This window comes from Taeniopygia guttata, chromosome 18, assembly GCF_048771995.1.
Source record: "Taeniopygia guttata chromosome 18, bTaeGut7.mat, whole genome shotgun sequence".
NCBI classification, from domain to species: Eukaryota; Metazoa; Chordata; class Aves; order Passeriformes; family Estrildidae; genus Taeniopygia; species Taeniopygia guttata.
The window spans coordinates 9,765,942-9,790,617 of record NC_133043.1 but is presented as its reverse complement, the minus strand read 5'-3'; the positions used below and the strand labels follow the sequence as shown (position 1 = coordinate 9,790,617).

General features: G+C 45.0%; 2 protein-coding genes across 10 annotated transcripts; both read right to left on the bottom strand.

The window, feature by feature from the left end:
• Nucleotides 1–798: 798 nt before the first annotated feature.
• Nucleotides 799–15,817, bottom strand: LOC101233957 (uncharacterized). 8 transcript variants are annotated; one of them, XM_072937083.1, is made up of 13 exons: nucleotides 13,963–15,817; nucleotides 13,332–13,430; nucleotides 10,495–10,596; nucleotides 9,308–9,460; nucleotides 8,865–9,032; nucleotides 8,358–8,525; nucleotides 7,803–7,967; nucleotides 6,959–7,123; nucleotides 6,049–6,213; nucleotides 5,156–5,320; nucleotides 4,681–4,815; nucleotides 3,385–3,411; nucleotides 799–2,495 (listed from the first exon to the last, which is right to left on the bottom strand). In XM_072937083.1, exons 2-13 carry the CDS (start codon nucleotides 13,390–13,392, stop codon nucleotides 1,933–1,935), a joined length of 2,037 nt encoding a protein of 678 aa, XP_072793184.1. In that variant the 5' UTR covers nucleotides 13,393–13,430; nucleotides 13,963–15,817; the 3' UTR covers nucleotides 799–1,932. The 8 variants fall into 8 exon arrangements, with proteins under 8 accessions (XP_072793184.1, XP_072793185.1, XP_072793188.1 ...); XM_072937084.1 differs by having other exon boundaries at nucleotides 10,495–10,581; XM_072937087.1 differs by lacking the exon at nucleotides 4,681–4,815.
• A 147-nt stretch (nucleotides 15,818–15,964) lies between these two features.
• Nucleotides 15,965–24,663, bottom strand: UTP18 (UTP18 small subunit processome component). Of its 2 annotated transcripts, XM_002191749.7 has the most exons (14): nucleotides 24,252–24,663; nucleotides 24,044–24,171; nucleotides 23,844–23,939; nucleotides 23,017–23,096; nucleotides 22,700–22,785; nucleotides 21,993–22,118; nucleotides 20,977–21,151; nucleotides 20,568–20,668; nucleotides 19,716–19,806; nucleotides 19,291–19,414; nucleotides 18,210–18,384; nucleotides 17,389–17,531; nucleotides 16,745–16,804; nucleotides 15,965–16,126 (listed from the first exon to the last, which is right to left on the bottom strand). In XM_002191749.7, exons 1-13 carry the CDS (start codon nucleotides 24,609–24,611, stop codon nucleotides 16,780–16,782), a joined length of 1,710 nt encoding a protein of 569 aa, XP_002191785.7. In that variant the 5' UTR covers nucleotides 24,612–24,663; the 3' UTR covers nucleotides 15,965–16,126; nucleotides 16,745–16,779. The 2 variants fall into 2 exon arrangements, with proteins under 2 accessions (XP_002191785.7, XP_030142991.4); XM_030287131.4 differs by having other exon boundaries at nucleotides 15,965–16,804.
• Between the last annotated feature and the right edge of the window lie 13 nt (nucleotides 24,664–24,676).

The following is a 24,676-nucleotide window of genomic DNA, read 5'->3' as shown; positions in this document are numbered from 1 at the left end:
CACAGCTCTATGTGAATTGTAATGACACACTTGTTTACTAGCACATCCCAAGTTCAGAGAAGCAATATAGCATTAATAAATTATTTTAGCAATAAGTCCAATGCTGAATGCTACTGAACACTTTTTTTCAAGTTATCATTTGAGTCTTGCAGCCTGCAGAAATCATTGCAGATGAAAATTCTCCTAGACAGTTTCTTCTAGTTTCTTCTTTGTGCCAGCTGCTGGGTGATCTTTCTACTCTTGTGTACATCACAGACTCTAATTATCAGACCTACCCCTCAGATCACTGGAATTCACTTCATTGACAGGGAACAATAACTGACAGTGCCATGTCCAGTCTTTTTTAAAACATGTTTAGGGGTGGTGATTCCACCACCTCCCTGGACAGATGATTCCAGCACTCCTTCAGTTTGTGTGCGTGGCTGAGATCTCATTTGTGGACTTGAAGCACCCTCTTGTGTCAGTTTTAGTGATTGCTGGTTTGGCAGTCTCCTTTCTCTTCCCTACTCCCCCTCCCATTACAAACCCAGAAATACCATTTTAACTTTCAGATATAATAGCTTGTATAATTGTAATTATTGAAAATGGGGCCGGTTTCTTCTAAAATTCAAGTGGGAAATTTCAATTCTCTATTGAAATGTATATTGAAAAACTGGAAACAGATAGGAGGAGACCCACCAAGGAAACCTAGACTAATCCAACATTGCCATCAGTGGTGGCCAGTATACCAGCTAAACCACCAGGCTAAGTGGCCAGAGAATGGTACCTTAGTTTAGGGAGAGAGAGAAGGAAATGGAATTAATTGCCTTATGTGGATTTATTCTTTTATTTGGAAAACCATCTGAAACTGCAAAAGGAGTGGCCAGTGTTGGGGTGAACCTGGGGTAAACAGAAAGTCTCTCATGGCCTGGTAATGGTAAAAGTACCTTTCTCTTTCAATTGATCTTGAGGTGTGGGTGAGATGCCTCACCTCTTCTCTATAGAGAAGATCTGGAGAGACTACCTAAAGTATTTGAAACCATTCTCGAGATCCAGACAGACTGGATATACAGGTTCTGCTAGATAATCTAGTCGATTCTACAGAAACTCCAGACTGCTAGGAGGGAGGTGAACAGTACAGACACAGAGGGCAGGCTACCAGGAACTCTTGAAGAGTACTTTCCCTCCTTGGACCCCCATTGGGACCCCAATACCAGGGAAGGGAAGGATTTCCTGGGAAAATATCAAAAATGGATATTATTTGGCTTAAACATGCAATGCCAAGGGAAATCAATTGCTCTAAACTTTATGAGGTGAAATAAGAACCTCGTGAGACTCTGACTGCATCTGCAGAATGCCTAAGGGCGGCAACTTCCAGGAGATACACAAATATTGATCCAGAAAAAACAGAGGAAGGAAAAGAAACAAAAATAAACAGGCAAAACCAACAAAGCAATAGTATCTCTAGTCAGAGAAACTAGGGGCCCAGCCAGCCAAAAAGCCTGGCCAGAAGGAAGGAGCTGCTCCTCACTCTGCCCCCAATTCTCACTGGAAACCCTGGTCCAGCTCTCATTCATCCCAATGATCCCAAAGTCAGGGAGACTGGGGGGCAGAGGCAGGTCAGCAACCACCCCAGACACAAAACAAACAAACAAAAAAAAAAAACCCAAAAATTGTATGAGATCAAAAAAACCATCCCAATAGAGTAATTTTTCAGGAAAATTCACAATCCACAGGAAGTGCTTTTTTCATACTACCATGAAAGAAAAATTATTTTTCTTGACAACATAAAATTTCCCTCAAAAAACTTTTCGTTCTGATGCATAATTTAGAAAGCCGACCACGATGACAGATTTGCCCTCTCCTTCAATACTTTTGTTTGGAAGACACAAATCAGCAGCCTGATTACAATGTGATTCAATCACAGTATTGACCTTTGAAATGCAGAGTAAACTACTCATCATCATCATCAGAAAATGGCAATATTTCTAGTGGCTCAGTGTCAGCCTCAGAAGCAGCAAGGCCTGTAGAGAAGAAAGGAAGGAATTTTCCTTCCCGGCTGCTGCCCTCAGCAATGCTGAAAGTGTACAAAGCTACTGCCCTAAAGACATCATAAAAAGAAACCTGCTTGGCTGGGATGTTCAAGAAGATCCCAATCTTTGACAAACAGCCAGTCACAGTCAGACAGGTCCAAGGATTCGTGCAGGCCAAATAATCTTGCCCATCTACACACGCAATAACCCAGAAGCCGTTCTCAGGACACAGAGTCAAAGTCCCTTTGCGAGTCACAGATTCACAGGCAATACCCAAGGCCCAGTTTCTTCTTGTCCCAACATTTACTTCCCAATAGTGTTTCCCAGAAGTGTATCCTTCCTTTGCCAACACAAACAGATGGGAATCAAATCTCTTCTCATTTCTGAACACGAATCGGATGACACCAGTATCTTTCACTCTCCTCCCATCCGCAGAGATTTCCAATCTGGGATGAGCCGTGTCAGCATCCAGGATGACATCTCCTGCAATGGTCAAGTCAGGCCATGATGAGCAGAAAACATGAACTCTGCTTTTCTGAACCTCTGCCTTCATCCCTCTCTCATTTGTCCTTCCCTTCCCCCACCTCCATGCTCAGGTGCGTTCTCGTCTTGGGACACTTCAAGCTTCTCCCTCCCCTCCTGTTATGTCCCTTCCTGGCAGAGAGGGTGGCAACCAGCACACACCAAATGCCTCAAGGCACTTCTGCAGTGCTCCTGGGACTGCAGCAGGCAGCTCCAAGGAGGAGGCTGTGGTGCTCAGCTTCCTCTGCCTCCATCTCTGCATTGCTGGAGGGGGTGGCCTGAGGAAAAGGACCAGGAGTTGGCAGCAGCTGGAATTAGGTTTGGATTAACTCCTTGCCAAAGTCTGAAGGGGATTTTTGAGTTTTAAGCATTTTTTCCCTCAATAACAGGAGAGCACCAGTGTACGATCCTGCTTGCACATGGATTTGTTGTGTGCTCTGCCACAAGGAAATGTTTCTTGCCTCAGCTTTCAGCAGAGGATGGGAGGAACCCCTGGTAGGACTCAAGCAAGGTGCAATGTCACAAACTGAGGTCCTCCAGCTCAATTCTGATTGAAAGGAGAAGGAGCTGCTCCTGCTGTGGAGCAAGATCAGCTCCAGACACTTTTCCTGAGAGGCCCAAGAGCCAAATCAGAGGTAGGAAAAGCCAGCTGTGCCTGTTCCCCACAGCTGAGAGGGCTCCTGACAAACACAGGCAGGCCTTGGGCAGCACGTAACAGCAAAAAAAGTCATCCAACCACCCTTCCCTGAGTGTGTTCTTCTCCAAAGAGCTGTCTGAGGGGGTTGGGTGTGTTTTCCAGAGCTGCACACAGGCTCTTGAGTACTCACTTCCTCATCTCACCTATGCTTACCTTTGTAGGACCGTAGCACTGGAAGGTCTGTGGGAAATGAGAAAAGCAGGAAATAACTGGATTTGTCAAGGCTTGCTCTGGCAATAGAGTAAGACTCTCCCCCCTCAGGGACAATGAGGCCACTCTCATGCTCCCCTACTCTGACACTGACAGTATGGTCAGACACAAGGCTCTAATGTTGCTGGGGCACTGACAGCACAGTCAAACAAAATGGGATTGTGGATATTTCTTACACATGACACCCATCCCTCTGTCCTTCATGACACTCATGCCAACCCATGCTCTCCTATTCCCCAACCACACACACACACAGTGTTCTCTTAACCAGTTCTACTCTCATTTCATCAAAGACTCCCAGAGAATACAGTACATCAGGATGTGTGATAATTTTGTTTTCTAGACATGGGGCACGTGGCTCAAATTTGCTTCCTCTGAGTACTGAGGAGGACTAAAATGTGCTGTGTGATGAGCTCAGCCTCTCTTTCCTTTTCAGATGGGAAAGAGAGGCCAGAGGAATGGCCAGATCCTAAACTAAAAAGGAGATGGGCTTTCAGAGAGAAGGACTTGCCAGGAAGCAAAGGTGACTTTCCTGCACCAGTTACGCCTGGAAACCCTTGTCAAAGTGATGGAGCACTGATGGGCCAGGGGGAAGAGGAGCAGGGCTTGCCCAAGGCCTGAGCCCCTATATTTTGTCTGGGACTCTCACACTCCTGTGGTCCTTCCCTCCCTGAAGTGTCCCACTCCCAGTGCTCTGGGGCACATGGGCTCTGGGAAAAGGAGAGCAAAGACCCTCCCAGCTCAATAGCACTGGTTTGGATGGATTGACTGCTGGAGGGCTGGGGAAAGAGCACAGGTCCTGGGAGATTTCCCAAAGGCTTGGGAAAGGCCTGATGGGTAGGATGGAGGGTTGGGATCAGCCCCCTCCATCTCTCCAAACAGCAGCTATGGTTGTGGGAGACAATAATGTTTGTTAAGAGGAAGAGAAGTGGGGAAAGCAAGAAGATAATACCAAGGCATGGAGGTGGGCTTCTTTACCATATATTGGGTCATAGAGAGCCCACACTACACATTCCCTTCAAAAACAAGGTAATGAAGAGGGACCTTGACCACCTGAGGTCATCATCTCAGTGTTCACATGTCTTTGCAGGTGGGGACACAAGAGCTATGTGCCAAGAAAATCTGTCCCTCTCCATCTGCTTTGAGGAGCTGTGTATAAGAAGCTCACAGGACAATTTGCCTGTAAAGCAGCTTTTGCCTTCAGGGAAATGAAGTTCTGCTGGAAAAGGTTTTGTTCACCTAAGTCATATTTTGTGGACCCCAATATGGTCTGCAAAGTTTCTTCCAGAGTTTGGATTTCTTGGGAGATCTGCTGGATGTCCATCAGCTGCATGGATTCCAAGACCCTTGAGGTATTTTCCTTCACTGTCCTTCCTGTAAGAGCAGACTGGTGTCAGTGGGACTGTGGTTTTACCTCACCTGAGATGAGGTACGGTACCACTAATTACACTGCACCTTTCTTCTTAGAAAGCACCAAGAAGACACACTGCTTTCACTCTCTCTAAATGTGATGGAGAGACAAGGGACTTTACTGACTCCCAGGGCCACTTCACCATCAAAGGTGTTCCACTGTCATGGGACAAAAGAGCAGCTCCAAGGAAGTTCTGCCCCATGTACCCACACAGAAGAGGCAAAGAACTAACTCACAGGACATCTGCAGAGCAGCTCCTGCCTTTTGAGAGGTGAAGGCCTGCTGAGGAATGGCCTAGCTTACCTAGCTCATTCTTCTTGTCTGCTCTTATCATCTGTAGGTCAAGCTGTGTGGACACCTCCATGTTCTGGAATGCTTCCTGCAGGGTTTGCATTTGCTGGGAGAGCTGCAGAAGGTCCTTCTTCCACATGGATTCCATGGTCCTTCCATTTTCCTCCACTGTCCTTTCTGTGAAGAAAGAACCATCTCACTGGAACAGACTCACTGCTGTCTTGAGGGGAACACCAACAATCTGCAGTGACAATGCCTGAAAACCCTGATTTAAATTCCATGCCAGAGCATCTTTCCTTAGAAGTCTCCCACTTCCTCTGGACCTCCCTAAAGGCTTGACCAAGACCTGCTGGGCAGCACTGACCCCAGTCCATCTCTCCAGACAGCATCTGTGGGCCCTGGGAAACAATGGTCTTTGTCACGAGGAAGGTGTGGTGGGACATGCCCTACCTGTGACAACCACATTTCTCTCTCTCTCTCAGGATTTTTTCATAGAGCAGCACAGAGAGAAAGAAAGAGAAAAAATTCTATTTCTGCTCCTTGTTTTTCTCATGTGGAATGTGCTTGGAGAATTGTTTACCTGGGGTGATTGCTTGATTGAATTCTGGTGAGATTGTTTGAGCTGATGGCCAATCCAACCCACCTGGGGCTGGACAGGGTTCAAGGGGAGTATCAGACAGTGAGAGAACTCAGAATTCAAACTCTCTTCAAGGACAAGGGAGAGAAGAGAGACCTTGAGCTTCTCTGTTCCATGGCAAGGATGACAAATCTATTCCCCATTTAAGGACTCTCCTTCCCCATCCCCTTTGAGGAGCTGTGGAGGATGTCCTCATAGACAAGTTTGCCTTTAAAGCAGCTCCTGCCTTTTGAGAGGTGAAGGCCTGCTGAGGAATGGCCTAGCTTACCTAGCTCATTCTTCATGTCTGTTCTTATGGTCTCCAGGTCACGCTGTGTGGACCCCTCCATGTTCTGGAATGCTTCCTGCAGGGTTTGCATTTGCTGGGAGAGCTGCAGAAGGTCCTTCTTCCACATGGATTCCATGGTCCTTGTATTCTCCTCCACTGTCCTTCCTGTGAAGAAAGAACCATCTCACTGGAACAGACTCACTGCTGTCTTGAGGGGAACACCAACAATCTGCAGTGACAATGCCTGAAAACCCTGATTTAAATTCCATGCCAGAGCGTCTTTCCTTAGAAGTCTCCCAGTTCCTCTGGACCTCCCTAAAGGCTTGACCAAGGCCTGCTGGGCAGCACTGACCCCAATCCATCTCTCCAGACAGCATCTGTGGGCCCTGGGAAACAATGGTCTTTGTCACGAGGAAGGTGTGGTGGGACATCCCCTACCTGTGGCAACCACATTTCTCTCTCTCTCTCAGGATTTTTTCATAGAGCAGCACAGAGAGAAATTCTATTTCTGCTCCTTGTTTTTCTCATGTGGAATGTGCTTGGAGAGTTGTTTACCTGGGGTGATTACTTGATTGAATTCTGGTGAGATTGTTTGAGCCTGATGGCCAGTCCAACCCACCTGGGGCTGGACAGGGTTCAAGGGGAAACCTTAAGGAGTATCAGACAGTGAGAGAACTCAGAATTCAAACTTTCTTCAAGGACAAGGGAGAGAAGAGGGATCTTGAGCTCCTGCAGAGAACACATGGAGGTGTTCCAGTGGCAAGGATGACAAATCTATTCCCCATTTAAGGACTCTCCTTCCCCATCCCCTTTGAGGAGCAGTGGAGGATGTCCTCACAGCTAAGTTTGCCTTTAAAGCAGCTCCTGCCTTTTGAGAGGTGAAGGCCTGCTGAGGAATGGCCTAGCTTACCTAGCTCATTCTTCATGTCTGCTCTTACGGTCTCCAGGTCACGCTGTGTGGACACCTCCATGTTCTGGAATGCTTCCTGCAGGGTTTGCATTTGCTGGGAGAGCTGCAGAAGGTCCTTCTTCCACATGGATTCCATGGTCCTTGCATTTTCCTCCACTGTCCTTTCTGTGAAGAAAGAACCATCTCACTGGAACAGACTCACTGCTGTCTTGAGGGGAACACCAACAATCTGCAGTGACAATGCCTGAAAACCCTGATTTAAATTCCATGCCAGAGCATCTTTCCTTAGAAGTCTCCCAGTTCCTCTGGACCTCCCTAAAGGCTTGACCAAGGCCTGCTGGGCAGCACTGACCCCAATCCATCTCTCCAGACAGCATCTGTGGGCCCTGGGAAACAATGGTCTTTGTCACAAGGAAGGTGTGGTGGGACATCCCCTACCTGTCCCTCAGACCCCACTGTGGTCTCAGGAATGTTCGCTGGGCCTCAGCCTTGGTCAGTGGATCCCAAGATTGGCCGTGGGCCCTGTGCCTGCCCAGGGAAAGATCCCTGGACATTTGGCAGAGAGTGCTGGGTGCTGGCAGTGCCCTCCCCTGCGCCCACCTCGTGCACTGGCCATGGAGATGCCCCCAGGCTGAGCAGGTCAGCATGGGGTGGGGCTCATCAGGGCTCCTCGACTTGGAGGTGTTTCAGTGCCATGGAGCACAAAGCTGGTTTGCCATGTGAGGACTCTCCTCCTTCATCCCCTTTGAGGAGCTGTGGACAATGAGCTCACAGGACTGTTTGCCTGTAGAACAGCTTTGCTCTTCAGAGAAATGAAAGCCTGCTGGGGAATGGCCTGGTTTACCTAGCTCATGCTCCAAGTGTATTCTGATCATCTGAAGGTCACGCTGTGTGGTCTCATATGTGTTCAGGAAGTTTTCCTGCAGAATTTGAATTTCTTTGGAGATTTCATGGTGGTCCTTCTCCAGCCTGGATTCTAAGGTGCTTGTTTTTTCCTCCACTGTCCTTTCTGAGAAGAAAGAACATTTTCACTGGGATAAAATCATGGTAATGATGATGCCCAAAAGCTCTGATATAAAATCCCTGTCAAGGCATCTCTTAGGGCTCTCTTAGGCTTCTCCCCCTTCTGCAGATCTTCCTAATGGCTTGCCCAAGGCCTCCTGGGAAGCATGGAGGGCGGGAATGATCCCACTCTGTCTCTCCAAGGTACCTCTTGGGAGGTAATACTCTTTGTCATGAGGATTGTGTGGTGCCACAGAGCACCAAAACGGTTTCCCATGTAAGGGCTGTCTTTCCCCATCTCCCCTGAGATGTGGTGAAGTTCACAGGACAGTTTGCCTGTAGGGCAGACTTTGCCTTCAGAGGTATGAAGGCCTGTAGTGGAAATGCTTCTGCTCACCTAGTTTGTTCTCCAGGTCTGTTCTGGTCATTAGAAGGTCACGCTGTATGGCAACCTTCATGTTCTGGAAAGTTCGCTTCAGAGTTTGAATTTGTTGGGAGAGCTGCAAGAGGTCGTTCTGCCATGTGCATGCTATATTCCCTGTGACATTTGCCTCCACTGTCTTTCCTGCAAAAAAAAGACTGGTGTCACTGGGAAAATGATTTTTCTCCCTTGAGGTGAGGTCTTGTCCCAATAATGACACAAAACTTTCTTCTTAAAAAGGACTGAGGAGATGTTGTTCTTTCGCTCCCTTCTACAACAAGGGAGAAAAGAGGGACCTTGGCCATCTCCAGCTGCCACCTCAGCATCAAAGGTGTTCCACATGACTGGGACATAAGAGCTGCTGCCAAGGAAGTTGTGCCCATTCTGATAAAGGGCAAAGGATTAACTCACAGATCAGTTTACCTGTAGAGCCAGATTGACCTTCAGAGAGATGAAGGCCTGCTGGGGAATGGCCCTGCTCACCTAGTTCATCCTTCAGGACTGTTCTGATCATCTGAAGGTCACGCTGTGCGTACACCTGGGTGTTTTTAAAAGCTTTCTGCAGAGTTTGGACTTGTTTGGACACTTCTTGGAGGTCCTTCTTCCACATAGATTCCAAAGTGTTTGTAGTATTTGCCTCTATTGTCAATCCTATAAAGAAAGAACAGTGTAATTGGGACACTTTCATTACCTTCTTGAGGGAGAGAGAGCAGTGTCCTGATTTAAATTCACTGCCAGAGAATCTCTTCAGGTTTTCCCTTTGCATATTCTTGATCAAAAAAGCTATTCCCTACTTCTCCATCTGCTTTGAGGAGCTGTGGTGGGCAATCACACGGGACAGTTTGAGGGATTTGGGTTAGTGCTGCCTGTAGAGCATCTTTTGCCTGCAGGGAGAAGGAGGCCTGCTGGGGAATGGCCCTGCTCACCTAGTTCCTTCTCCAGGTGTGTTCTGAGGAGCTGAATATCATGCCGTGTGGACTCCTGCTCATTCTGGAAAGCTTCCTGCAGAGTCTGAATTTTTTGGTAGAGTTGCTGGTGGTTCTTCAGCCAAACAGTTTCCAGGGAGTCCACTCTCCTTCCTGTGAAAAAAGACTGGTGTCACAGAGATAACTAATTTTCCTCCCCTGAGGCAAGGTCTTGTTCCACTAGTGACGTAGGCCTTTCCTCTTAGAAAACACCAGGAAGGTGCTGTTCTTTCACTGCCTTCAAGGACAAGGGAGAGAAGAGAGACCTTGACCACCTCCAGTTACCATCTTCAGGAATCAAAGGTGTTCCACTGGCATGGGACATAAGAGCTGCTCCCAAGGAAGTTCTGAACAAGGCACACACTCTAAGGACTAACTCACAAGTCACTTTTGTGGAACAGAGTTTGCTTCCAAAAAGATAAAGGACTGGTGGGGAATGACCCTGCTTATCTGTTGTTTTTTGGTTTTTTTTCCTTTTTCTTTCTTTATGCAGGGAAGGCACAAGAAATTAAATTCAGTTTCCTCATGAACTGCCTATTTCTAATTTACACTCTCCAGATTTCTCTTTCCTCAGACAATCCTTTCTAATTCAGCAGCCTTGGAAAAGAACTCAGCCCTGAAAAACAAAGATAGGTCCCCCATTCTGTGGGCACTGGACGAGGTAAATGAGACCTCTCCCCAGCCATGGCTGCAGAGGCAGAGATCTCTGGCCAGGCCCTTGCCAAGGTGGGAGGCACCACTAACACTTCTAGGAAAAAAAGTCCATATCTGATGAATGAGTTCCACTGGAAGCACTGGGGAGAACGAGACCAATGGAGGCAGAGGAGGGGACCCTTCTAATTGACCCCAGGAAAAGTACCCCAATCCCATCCTCCTTCCTGCTCTTGCCTGTAGATACCATGGTCCACCCAAGCTCTCAACTGCATGTGGAGGCATCTCCCTTCTGCCTCTGGATGACAGATGGCAAAATTCTACCTGCAGGACAACTCAGAATTTGAGCTGAGTGGAGCTAATGCATCTGTGAACCAGAAGTAGACTAAATGGTATTTCATTGTATTTGTCAGAGAGTAGTCTTACAAGAGGCTGAGAAATTACATACTGCAGCCTCACTTCTAATAAATGAGGTTCTGTGAACCAAGAGGCCTTACCTTGAAATATCAGAACAGAACCAGCAGCCAATGCGAGAAGGAATAAAGAGAGTTGTATCCATGATGCAGAGACCCACTGAGATGCACCTGGAAAAACAGAACCTTTGGGAAAAAAAATCTGAGTGTCATCTGGCAATGTTCAATCTTACCCTTAAACTTAAGCACCCACCCAAAGAGATTTTGTGGAGATAAATGGAGAAATAGTCCTGTACAGGTGGTCAGAGCCTGCCTTCCCTCGAGATGTCACATCCCTCGGGGCAAGAGGGAGCCTGCTCATTTCACACTGCAGCCTGTCCTGCCTGCAGTGCCCCGTGGTGCTCTGGGATGGGTCTGGCCAGACTGGAGAGCTGTTGTCCTCCCTGGCACTGGAAAGGGCCTCACAGAGCTCCTGAGACAGTCCAGCAAAGACTTCTGGGGACAATGGAACTCACCTGAGATGAGCATGGTAGTTTTCTTCTCCACCTGCACCAGGGGGGTTCAGGATTTGACAGATGAATTTTCCCACTTGCTTTCCTGTAACTGTGACTCAGCTACACACACTGAAGAACTTCTCACTGTCCTGGTTACTTTCAGTGTCTGCAGAGAGCCCCTGCCCATCCTCAGTAACCCACTGGACAACAGGTTCGGGAAACCATCTGTGTGATCTGCAGCCAAGCTTGAGCCCTTGCCCTTGGGGGCCCTGAATTTCAATGGACTTCATCAGTACTTTAAAGGCAGGAGAATTTATTAGTGGAAGAAGTTTGTTTCCTTGAAAGCAGCTCTTCCTTTGATTCACAGCTCTTTCTTAACCCAGAGTTTCCTGACAGTTTCTGTCAGTCCTTCACACAACCTTTTCACTGGTCTTTCTGTCATCCCGCACTCCATCTGCCATAAATGCCAAATTTCCTTTGGCTTAGAAAGAGCTATGTTGTGGGATGGATTTGCTGCTCAGCTCCCCACTATTTCATGGAGCAGGTAGGGAGAAGGTGTGTGGTTTGTATTCTTCTTTTGGAATGGCTCTGTAGGACCCCTGTCCAGTTTTGAGGATTGGTAAAGCAGGACACAGCACAGTAAATCCCAGGCACCTCCCCATTCCATGCTGGAACTACAGATGGGCACAGATGGTCACTGGACTGCACCAAAGCTTCACCAGTGTGATAAGGTGGGATGCACCACACATATTTCAGCATCATACTCCTGGTCAAAGCTGGATTTCATAGGAATTCATCCTGTGTAATAGTAGGAAATGGATGCTGTATTGCAGCTTTTTCTCTCTCCTCTCCCAAAAGCATCTCTAATCCCCTTTGGATGAGGGGATTTAGATTCGATTTTAGGAAGAAATTCTTGACTAAGAGTGAGGCGCCGGCACAGCTTGCCCAGAGCAGCTGTGGATGTCGCATCCCTGGAAGGGTTCAAGGCCAGGTTGGTCAGCATTTGTTCCTGCCCATGGCTGGGAAGTTCAAATGAGAAATTCTTTAAGGTCCGTTCCCACTCATGCCATTGCCTAAGATTCCCTGATTCCGCCATTCTATGCTTTTCTTCAGCAGTGAATCAAGGTTGATCAGCTCCATCTGACGTTATCAATACCTGCACACAAATGAGCTGACTGTCCAGCTGGGGGGAACTGGCAGCACAGAACATCTCCTTAGCCCTTACCCCAGCTGAAAAGTCACAAGATGAAGGGCTTCATTCCCATCAGTCCCACAGCCAGGGATGCTGAGCACTTGGTGTCTGTCAGGTGGCCTCACGCCTCCCCACCAGGGATTATTACAGCTCCATGTGGGTCAGAACAGGGCTTGGGCTGGGCATGGAGGTTGCAGAACATCTTGACAAGTGGCCCATGCTGGGAATGGGGAGGGAATGTGTTGGGTCATATGAGGGGCATCAGCTGGGGGACAGTGACATTTTGGAGAGCTCATTTCCCTCTGTAAGAGCTTCCCTCCTTCCCTACCCGGCCCAGAAAGTCTCCAACCTGCAATGCTGAGCTTGGTAGGCATATCAACAATCTGGTCCCTGGATATCACAGTGCAACTGTACATTCCTTCATCTGCTGGCTGGATGTTCTTCGGTGTCAGGGAGACATTCCCAGTGTCAAACCCATCTCTTGGCACTGATGTCCGTCCATGGTGTTTCTGCATTGGTTCACCTCCAAACTGCCTGTATGTGTAAATGTCCTCTCTGTGCCCATCTGTGATTTTTCTTCACTGCACTTCAGGACTGTCCAGTGCCTTTGTGGAAGAGATGGTGCAAGGAGGATTGTATCCTGACCAACAATTCTGACTACATTCTCAGGAGAGGTGAGCTCAAAATTGTCTGTGAGTGAGCATCTGGCTGAAATTAATCAGAAAATGCACTGGTATGAAGGAAACAGCTCTAGGAGTAACAGTAGGGAACAACTGAAAGTAATAGATTAGAGGGAGAAAACAGGATGATATAAGATGTACAGGATGGGATTATTTTGGGGAAAAGGAAAAAAAAATAAATGCATAAAAGCATGTCCAGAGCCATTTCATGCAGCTCCCCAGCTGGCCTTGCCCTTTTGCAGCCTGTGTCACCAGCAGCAAGGCGGCTGTGACAATGCCAACTGCCCATGCAGACAGGGAAATGCCCCTGCACTGGGGCAGAGCTGGACAGGGCACAGCTGTCTTGGTTTAGGTCTTCCCTGGCTTCACCAGGGGAGAGAACCTCTGACTTCAAACAGCTGGAATCCCCACGACCAGAGGGGCAGGGCACCTCTGGCCCTTGTGGAGTTCAAATCAGGGCTGCTCAGGAGACCAAGACCCTCAGCTCCAGGACTTCTGATCACCTGCAGGCTGGAATCCCCCAGAAAGGAGCAGAACAGCTCATGGCAGCATTACCTGAGAAAGCGATAGCCAGAAGCAGTGGCAGAGCCACCAGCAGCCATCTCCTCTGCTCCATGCCTGCAGTCCAAGGGGTGGGATGATCCCGCAGCTGACCTGGAACAGGCACAGAAGGGAAGTGAGAAAAGAAGGGAAATCCTGTCCCAACCCCTTTGGATCTCTCTCCTGGCACTTGTCACCAGATGTGACCCCTGAAGGTGCCAAATCTTGAACAGCTGAGATCAGAAATCAAGAAAACTTCTGGATATCTCAATTACACTTGCAGTAATTTCAATCTAGCATTCTCCCAGGAAGCTGTGACAGGGAATGCAAGAGAAAATTCCACCCAGTCCCTACTTCCTGCTGTGAAATTTAATGGACACCTTAACACACCAATTTAAATTTTGGGTTGTAATCATAGTATCACAGGCTGGTTGCCTGGGAAAAGAGACCAACCCTCACCTTCTGGGAACAGCTGTGCTGCTGATGCCCCCAGTCCTTGCCACCTGCACCTGAGGAGGCCTGGAGGATGGGAAGACCTTGCTGATCCCTGTGTGCACAGCTGGGATGAAGGGAAAAGATCGGTTCCTTTCCACCCCAACATTCACCACTTGCTCAGGAGAGAAAGAAATAACAGAGCTCTGCTTACCTGCCTTAGTCAGCAAAGAGGAGCACTGATATCAGACAGGTATTTTTCCTCTTGCCAGAGAAATTTCCAGCGGCAGAAGGGAAGGAAAATGAACAGAAGAATCAGATCCTGAAGTTTAAATGTGGTGTATCTTTGCCTAAAACTCACTTTGCTGCTTGCAGGTCAAATCTCATCTGCTATAGGAGGGCTTTGTGTTGGTGACGTAGACAATTAGGTGCAAATGGAGCTTTCAATTTCAATGAGAGTTTTAAGATAAGCAGAGATCCAGCTCAATGACCACAAAATATGCCCTGTTTAGAGCCAGAGCTGGATTTCACCTATTGTCAGGTAAGAATGATTGCCACATCTTCAGTCTATAGAAGAAAGGTGAACTTTGATCAGCTCCTTAAGGAAGTAACTTTGAAGAATTAAACTGAAATGAAGCTTAAATATCTGGGGATTAACTTGGGGTGTGACTCTGTTTGAAGATCAAGGATCATTCTTCTGTAAGATTGATGTTTTTGTTGACAGGTTACCTAGGAAATGGAGGTGGGGTTGTCCTGGGACTTTACAGTCACCCTTTAATGAATTTAACTTAATAGGAGAGCAATTGTTTTTCTAGAGAATGACATCTGAAGTACTCTTGAATTCCAACTCAACTTTCCCCTAAGTGTTACTTCTCACACCTGTTTCTTCCTCCAAAGTCTGTAGTAAACCTGTTTGTCCCTCTCCTCCTCCTGGCTACACGCAGGGTCTCCCTGGTTGTGATCATAGGATTCTCTGCTCACTTCATGTAAAAAAACAACACAAATCCTTTCAGTAGGATCAGGAGTATGATCAGCACTTTCATTCTGTCTAGGAAATAGACAGCTGGAGATTGGGGAAGCTGAGTGGAGGAAATGAGAGTGAACATTATCTTAACAGTGTGCTTATGTTTTAATTTTATTCTTCCATCCTAGGGTCTTCAGTTTAGGCTTAGATTACTGTAGTCAGTTTAACACCTCCAGAACATACTCTGCTTTTTCCAAGATTTGTGAATTCCAAGTTCTTATCTTACAATGAATCACTGTCAAAAACACTTCAAAAACCTAATATATCTGAACACTGGGTATTTTATTTTTAAAAACAGCATGACAAGAATTCACCAATGGGCTCCTACAGTCAAAATCTATAGTCAAATATGGTTATACAATTACATTTTTCTCAAGTTCAGAGTACATCTTCTGGGATGCCACTTTCACTGAAGTCTTCATGACTTCGGTGCTGGTTACGGGAGCACCTTGACTGAGCTGTTACCTCCCAAAAAATTCCATTGTGGGAAGAAGGTCAGACATGAGCCACAATTTATTCTCAAATCAGGGTTTTACTGTAGCAGGTCCCCATTCAACCTTTTTTTCATCAACCTTTTTTCATTAATTTAAGGAAAACGAGGTAGCCACTTCAGAAAGAGAGAAGAGGGGCAGGATTTGGCAGCAGATGAAGAAGCAGTGGCAGACCCTACCCTAGTCCCTGCTTGGGGACCCTGATGGTATTAAAATTCCACCACTGATTTAAAAATCATGTCATATTCAGGATTCTTTGCTTTCACAGAAAGATAAGCCTGGGGTCTTCCTTAAGAATTAAGCTCATGTTAGATGCACTTGTTTCTGTGACACAGGAGGCAGGAAAGCACAAATGGGGTGGGGTTTTTTTACCTCTTGGTTTAGGGCACCTTGAAGCTGAAGCAGGGAAGTTGGGCTGAACTGTAACACCAACATCAACAGGGTCTCAGGGGACTGAGCTTCTCCAGGCAGCAAAATGCTGTTTCCAACCCAGCCCCAAGTGAACCAGGCTGATGGAAAAGCTCCTGCTAAATGTTTGAAGCAGAGGCCATTTTCTACAAAATTTCTGTTTCAGCACTGGAATATTCACATGCTAATAATAATTAAGACATTCAAGCACCTCTGGAAGACACAAGCTTGAGTGCCAAGCAATAAAATCTTACTTGTGAGCTTACACGAAGCATTGAATAAGTTGAAACAAGTTGTCTGGAAACTTACCAGGTACATTTATTTAAAACAAATAAATTTAAAAATACATATATTCTATTAGTATTTTGAGTCTTCCATATAAAATAAAAAAAATAATAACTGAAAAAAAAAAGCTTTGATTTTGTCAGCATCGCTTTATCTGCAGATTACAAAACCTGGGGAAAGACCAGTAGAGATAATTTTGTTAGCATTTTCCAAACACCAAGCCATCACAAAATTCTATGCAAGCTTAACATGCAGTAGTCAGAGCTGCTTCCAGTCTAAACAAATTCAGCCTCCTCTCATTAACACAGTTTTTGTCAATCTTGTGTATTATTGTCAAGGCTACAAGTTTTCCCAGTTTCCCACAAAGACATTTAAGTGCACAATAAAAATCATATCTGCACACAAACTATGCTTCAAACTTCAGTAATTCCTGTAATAGGAATTTGAAATTATGCAGACTTCTGTGGGCTCACAATGCTCCAGAACAGGATCAAGCCAAGTCCCTGCCAGCCTGCAGCTGTTTATCAAACATTGCTGAGTTTGATTTAAATATAATCAGCTCAGCCCAGCTGACAGCAGTTCTTAGTTGAACTATCAACTTGCTGCATTTTCAGAAAAGCTGAGAGTGACAAGGCCAGTCCTACTCCAGCCCAAGAGTGACTCAGGCAGAACAGATCACACAGGGCTAAGAAATTCTTCCTGCCATCTCTAAAGAAGTGGAGGCAGCAAAATGAAAATTTTGAGGCTCCTCAAGCCAATGTTGTGAACAGTTCTAGTACTGTTTTCACCTCAGTTACTGGTTCATTTTCTCCTGTATCTTCTTTCAGAAGAATGAATAATGTTTCAGCCTAAAGAAAAAAAAAATGCGAGATTTAAAACTTCTCAGTAATCTTTTGAGGGAACAACACAAAGAAACAATAGCTCTTCAGCAGTGTCATTGAGTATCCTCAGATAATTTGAAACATAGATGTCGTAAAAGATAGCAAAGATCCACCTGCTAGAATAACTTACGTGCCATTATAATATGCAGTTCAATTTCAAATAAATGACAAATAACAAGATTTATACATATTTACGAGTATTTCTATAAAATTTCCCTGTCTTGGTAAATCATTAAAATCTCATCTTAAAGTTAAGCAGTTTTTCAAGCACCATGAAGTTGCGAGTGTAAACAAAAATATTCCTGCTTAAAGTTAGCCCTGCTCCTCACCCCTGACCACACCAGCAGGAGAGGAAAACCAAAAGGTATGGAAACAGGGTGTATTGCATAATCAGACAAACAATAAGGGCTGCTCTCCAGCAGGGAAAGCCAGCTCCACACCCCAGTAATTAATCAGGTGTAATGCAGATCAGGAATCACTGTATCACTTACAGCCATCTGCTCCATCTTACAGAACATAAACATGTTATCTGGGATTAACTTAGTACCTACCTAAATAACAAAGCTTTGCCTTTGTTATTTGCTATAGAGAAATATCCACTTCTGGGAGAGAAGTCCATAGATTGAGTGAGATAAATCTGTTTTCTTCTGAACACTGGGAAGTTTGAGAATACAGTGTATGAAGGAAGGTGCACCTATTGAGAAATAGGTCAGAATTTAGGGTTCGTAAAAAAAACCACTGAAAATAAAATTAAACTACAAATCCATAGTTGAAGCTCAATGTTAAGTCCAAATGTTCAGTTATGACTCTACGTATAGAATTCTACTGGAGAAAAGGAGCAGGGAACACATCATGGAACCAATTATTGCAATTCTCAGACCTACAAATCCTCAGGTTAATTCAACAGTTCCACTGTTGGCCAGAATTCTGACAAGGCTGGCAAAAAAAACCAAAAAAAGCCCATAATAAGATTGTTACAGTTAGCAGCTGCTGAAAACTCACATTTGTTGCTGAGCTATGTTTACAGCTCTGAAATTGAATCACAGACTGGGAAGGGCTGGGACACCTTCCACTAGACCAGGTTGCTCCAAGCCCTGTCCTACCTGGCCTCAAACACTTCCAGACATTTTAGAGGGCATTTTAAAAAGGTAAAAAAGGTAAACTAAACTACAAAATCTTATTTTTCAGAGTAACTTTACTAAAGAAAATAAAATTATACCCTTGTAAATGCAGAGTGTCTTGGCCATGTCTGATCTGGATGGTCTAACACTTTTTGCAGTATCTTATCTGCTTCATATAATTTTTTTTATGTCACTAGCAGTATTTCTAGCAAGATATAAAAGAAATATTGCAATAAAGCAGCTGAACATACCAGTTTGACAGCCTCATCAGTGTCACGGGAAGCCACTGCCAAAATCTCTGTGGTGGGATTAAAAGTCACACAGGTGGCAGAAGTAACAAGGTTCATTATGGCCTTAACTGGTTTAGGATGGCTTTCTTTGAGGCAGGCATCAGTGGTGTATAAATTTACAACTCCAGAAGATGAACTAAAGAACAAAATGAACAAAGATTATACTGAAAAGTATTATTCCAGTATATACTGTCTTGTTATCTATAGCCACTACTCACCTGTAAACATAATTTCCAATTATTTACTGGAGCGTACCATAGTATTTTGTTTGGAGTTTGATTTGCCTTTGGAACTTACAACAGTATTTAGTGGAGGAGTTTAGGTTTTTGCTGGATTGGATTTTCTTTTTTCTTATATAATAAGAGACTCAACCGTGGGGAGCCTTGATGAGCCCATCTCTTACCAGGATGAATTGAAAGCAAGGAGAGCTTGGTATCAAAATATTCTGAAATAACTTCAAGGTGGGTTGTTTTTTTTTTGGTTTTTTTTAATAATTCAGCAAAGCTCACTTTAAAATCCTCTTCTACAGTGAGCTAGGAAAATATATATTGTATTCCTCTATTTATTTACTATTCTCATTTAAAGAATCCAGACCCTGGCTGAAGCTGCATCTCAGTAAATTTGGAGAAACAGTTTCAGCTTGTGGCTTTGAGTTGAGGCCACTTTTGAAAGGCAAACATGGTGCCTTGCAGAAACCAGAATCAGAGTACAGGGAAAAGAACTAGAAAAGGGAGAAGGCCTTAAATCAACATTCCTGTTACAGAATTTGTGATTTTAGTCAGGGTTATTTCAAAATTAACTGCTGAACCCATACATGGCAATAGTAATACTAGTACCACTCCTATTGTTTTAGGTGTACTATGGTATATTTATACAGAGAAAAGCAAATTATTACCATAAAATAGGGAATATTAATCTATTTATGTCTACTCTAAGCATATTAGAACCAAACCATGCTCCTACACTTGCACCAGCTACCCATAGGTTCACTGAAGAGCTTCAAAATGAGAGCAGAAGCAGCTGTCAAAGTTCAGTCACTTACCCACATGCCACATACTGGTTATTTTTTGAAACAGCAATGCACTTTCCTTCCAAACAGCCTTCATCTTCAAATTTGTGTAGACACCTTCTGCTTCTCACATCCCAAATGAAAACTTCGCCTTCCTCTGGTTGCAGAATGAGAGATGTTAGAGAAAACACACATACACATCACTTTGTTAGTACATTTTGATAAAAAAAATTAATTAGATGACAACTGGAAGTTAATTTACAGCTATCAAATATAAGGTATTTTTTAAAACCCCAACCATTAAAGGCACACTAAAATAGTTAATTCCATTCTTTAATGATTGATCACTTGGTTGTATTTTTAGGAGAGATATTAGCATAAATTTTCGAAATTATTTCTCTAAAACTATAAGTGACTTCCAAGAATGGAATTATTACTAGAGCTGCTGCAATACTCACTTGAATAGCAGTATATTTTACTGCTGTCTGGGGTGAAAGCAGAGGCAGTGCACCTTCCATTCACCTTCATACTGCTGATCAGTTCTTTTGTCTGCAGGACAAAGAACAATGCTGGCAGAGATTCTACCAAAAATCTACAGAAGAGTTGTTTCCTGTCCCACAAAAACCTTAAGTTATCTACCCTGAGATTCAGAGAACAGCACCAACATTTTCAGTGCCTGCAGAGCACAAGCTCCTGAGTCTAACTGCAGCTGGATCAACAAACACTCATTTGCTCCCTCACTGAAGGGCCTGAGTTATATAAAACTGAACTTTCTCCTTTAAAAGTATTTTTCCCTGTGAAAGTTTAAAACAAATCCACCTGCCATCATAAGGCATTTTAAAATTCAGCTAAAAGATTGCTCTATGCATTATGAATCAGTGTTTGGCATGATTCATGAACACAGTACAGCAGCAGGCACTAGCATGACTCCCAAAAAAGCAGTCCTGTATTTCTTCCACCCCCAGGTGCCTGTTCCCATGCTGTTTCCATTCCTCTTGTCAGCACAGTGCTTGTGCAAGCAGCTGAAATACAGCACTGACACACAACTTCTTCAAGCTGAAAACCCCACAGAACTGCCCTGAGCTTCACCAGCCCCATGGAGCTGAGGAACAAAGTCTCAGAGAGTCCAAAATAATTCCCTAAAGCTGCAGTGGGTTGATTCCACAGCACATTTTTGAGGGCTGTCACAGGATGTGTCATACCTTGGCTTCAGCTGAAAGTTGGATTGCCTTGCAGATGAGATAAAAGCAGATTCAAAAGGGAAAAGGCACCAAGGAGGCAAAGCTACACAAACCATGCAGAGAAAGTACCTTCATGGACAGCAAGTGAAGGTAGCCTGAAGTTCCAATTAGCAGCATAAATGATCCATCTGGAGAGAGTTCGAAGTTTTTGAGGAATTTTTCCTCCACACCTTTAAAAAGAGATTTGAAACTTGAAATTGGTGCAATTTATTCTTTGGCCTCAATATTTAGAGGTAGGATGAATATGAATAAGACCTGATTCCAGCTCTTCATTTCTGAGAAGCTGAACTCAACCTTGCTCGTGTGTGATAATTAATATCCCAGACAAGTAACACTAAAGGTACTTTATTTCCTTGAAGATAAGTTAAAAATAAAACCTCCAACAAGCCACTGCACCTTGTTTCAAAGCAAATTCATGTGCCATCTCTATTTGGGACAGCTTCAACTGTGCCCAGAAACTCAGAGCTGCAAAACATACCTCGTACTTTTGGGACAGGGATGATACTCCCAGCCATCATGTCATACACAAAGAACATCCTGTGGTGAGTACCAGTGGCTATAACTTGTTCTCCATCCACACTGAAACGAGCCTTATAAATTGGAAAACTCTCTAAATAGATGCTCTGTATTTTTGGGTTCCTTATCCCGTCCACCTTCAAAAAAGAAATTAACAAACCAGGCTGTCAGATGGAGGAATATATCAAATACTTTTACAGAGAAAAATCATTACCAACTTCTCAGCTGAGGCTTAAGTAATAAGAGGTACACCACTGTGAAGCCTTAAACTCTTCCTCTCTCCTACAAATAATCTGGTTGTTAGCTCCTTACCTGATGTAACTGTGCCTCTCTAATAGACCTCACACCTCTTGCTTTGTTCAAATAATCACTTCTACTGTGCTTTTTCTAAATGGAAACATCTGCTTTGATTTGGGTTTTCTTGCAGCTCTGTGAGACTATCACATTCCACTTGTCTGACCATTCCAGTGACCCTGGGCCATGCTAAGAATTCCTAAATAAAATGAGGATCTTTAGTTTTCAGAGGAGCCTGGCAGTGTCTCAGGATGAACATCATCTTCCTGCAGCACAGCCTCTCCATCCCCAACATGATTTCACAGCAATTTTACAGTCTCAAAGCAAAGTGGGCTGCTCCCCCCAATACAGGCTCTCCAAGCAACTTAGCAACAAAAAACCTCATTAGCACTTGTCACTTGCAAACCTTCAAACATTTTTACACACAAATCTTCACCTAAAAACTCTGAAACAAAGAGTTTGCCAGTACTCTGCACGTGCTTGGTGTGAAGTCACTGGTGGAAATTCCTTCCAAGATGCCTTTAACCAAGGAATTTCCATTGTAACCACAGACATTGTGTAACCCCTGATGGTGTGCAGAGGAAGAGAGAAAACAAAGCCTACCATTCCAGGCTATTTCATGTACACTCAAAAAAAAAGGTTCTATGTTAGTGACCATCAGCAGGTACAAACTGAAGTTGTCACCTGGAAGAGGGACACAGAGCGATCGTGCCCAGCTGTCATCACCACTTGAGCTGAAGGATGAAACTGCACTGTCACCAGTTTTCCATTGGCAAAACGTTCCTGGTTTGCAGGAGGGCAGGTGCTCATCTACAACACAGATCAGACAGTTAAATCAGACAGATTGTTATTCAACAATCACTTATGCTGAACAAAAAGCCATTTACTCTTTATGCTTACAAGACCTCTAGCCCTGTGATGAAGCTCTGGGCAGTGTGATGTGAGCAGAGCACACACAGCCCATTCAGGGAGCTGCTGCAATACAACACAGGCTGAATTCAACAACCTTTCTATCTGCATTAAAACTGAGTGTAAAACCAGCTGTATTGACTCATCTGAGACAGCTGCAGGACACAGTGGGAGAAATACTCATTTAAGGCTGGCTTCTTAAAGATCCTATCAGTCACTTCAACGCTGTGGGAGAATTCCATCCTCCTTCTGCAGAAATTAAAATCCCACTACAAGATGCTATTTAGAGTGCAGAAAACTCTTATGTCAAACAACACACCTCAGTTTATTGTTTCATGCTTTCATGTGAACTGTTCCATTTGCTTATCCTCTAAAGCTTCTAGTTGCAGAAACAAATTCAAAGAATCACTAATTTTATACACCACAAGAATCAAAGTGTGCACTTAATCCAACTGAAATGGAAGGATAAGGTTTGTCTTTACCTTCAAAATCCCTCTTGGCAGAGACTCTGAGCTGGTTATGAAATTGCCAGTCCTGCGCAGCAGATCATCATCTTCATCAGTGTCACCTCATTAAACCAAAGCACGTGGAATCAGCTAACTGCACAAACACCCACAGCAAAATCAACACATTCCTCACTGAAATGAATTAAATTAAAGCACATTGAAGGAACAAAGCTGACATAGCCAGCATATTATCACACTACTGAAACTGAGAGGACATCAAAAGTAATTATCTTCTAGCAAGCTGAATAGGGAATCACAGAAACTCTTATCAGAATAGCATTGGGCATATTTACTATCACTCAAAGTCCTTTTGGATTTCTTCCTGTTTTCTAGATCAGCCCAGGCAGGAACTCCTCCCATGGCACTCTGAAACCTTATGAGAAAAGGAGAAAGAGAAAAAAAACATAACTTTTGTGAGACAGTAATTTCCTTCTATGAGTTAAATACTTAGAAGAAGCACAGTCAGAATTTTGCAGGACTCCTTGTACTTAGAACACAATGCAAGTTTTTCAATTTCCTAAAAAAAAATTTAAGATTTCACTGTTTCTTGCATAATTCCCTAGAAAACAAATTAGTTTGGGCACTTTGATACAATTATTAAACAACTTAGTCCAGACAATGCTAATACACATTTTATTTACTATTTTTGGTATCATTTGTTATTTAGCAACACTGCAAATACTGCAGGAAGCCCTGACTTTAGAGAGACCACATAAGCACAGTGGATAAAGAGTAAAGTGACTTTGAATGTCACATAAATATATTTTAGCTTACAAAATTGTTGGCTTGGAAGGGAGACCATCCAGTCCAACCCCTCACTCCAGCAGGGTCACCTGGAGCAGGTGGGAACATGTCCAGGTGTGTTTGGGATGTCTCCAAGGGAGACTCCACAGCCTCCCTGGGCAGCTGCTCCAGTGCTCGATCAACCTCCATGGAAAAAAATTATTCTTCATGTTGTGATGGAACTTTTTGTGTTTTAGTTCATGGTCACTGCCCCTTGTCCTGCTCAAGGTGCCACTGAAGAATCTCCAACATCCTTCTGCCACCCACCTTGGAGAGCAATGATCATGAGACCAATCTAGTCAATACAGACAGCCACAAAAACAGTAATGAAACTCACTGTTCCTCAAGTCTTTTCTTTAGTTTCTTCTTAGTAAGCGTTGTCTCAGCATCACTTTTCATTAAATCTTTCCTGTACTTATGGGTCATATCAACACTAGAGGAGAAAAGCAAACAGAACACAAACACCGTTCAAACCAAGGCCGCTTACAAGCACTCCCAAGCGTGATACACAACTCCCATCACCTAACCTGAACTTACATTTCCTCAGCTTCATCATCCTCATCCACCCAGGCAGGTTTTTTGAGCAGTAAACCGCGTTTCGCTTCATTCTCCACCCTCGAATCGCTGGAGTCATCCTGGCGGCCCTTCCCCTCTGCAGCAGCAACCTGAAACCAACCAAAGGGGCCGTGTGACAGCGGCACGGGCCGGAGCCCGGGCACTGAACAGGCTCTCGGCTGTGCCGTACCCGTCGGGGCCCGGCCAGGCGCCGCAGCAGCTCGTCCTCCTCCTCCTGGAGGCTGCCGCCGAACACCAGCTCCTCCAGCTCCCGCTCGGCGCCCGACGCGCGGCTCAGCGCCTTCAGGTGCCGGGCGCGCCGCGCTGCCTCGGTGCCCGCGGCCCGATCCGCCGCGGCCAGGAGCTGCTTCGCCGCCCGCTTCGGTTTCGCGGTTTTAGCCGCTCTAGTGGCTTTAAACGCTTTCTTGGCCGCCTTCATCCCTGCCGGTGCCGCCGCCCGCTTCGGTGTCGCGGTTTTAGCCGCTCTGGTGGCTTTAAACGCTTTCTTGGCCGCCGCCATCCCGCCCGGTGCCGCCGCCCGCCCGCGCATGGCGCGCCGCACCCGGAACCGGAACCCGTGCGCTCGATCACGTGACCCCAGTCCCAGCCCGCGAT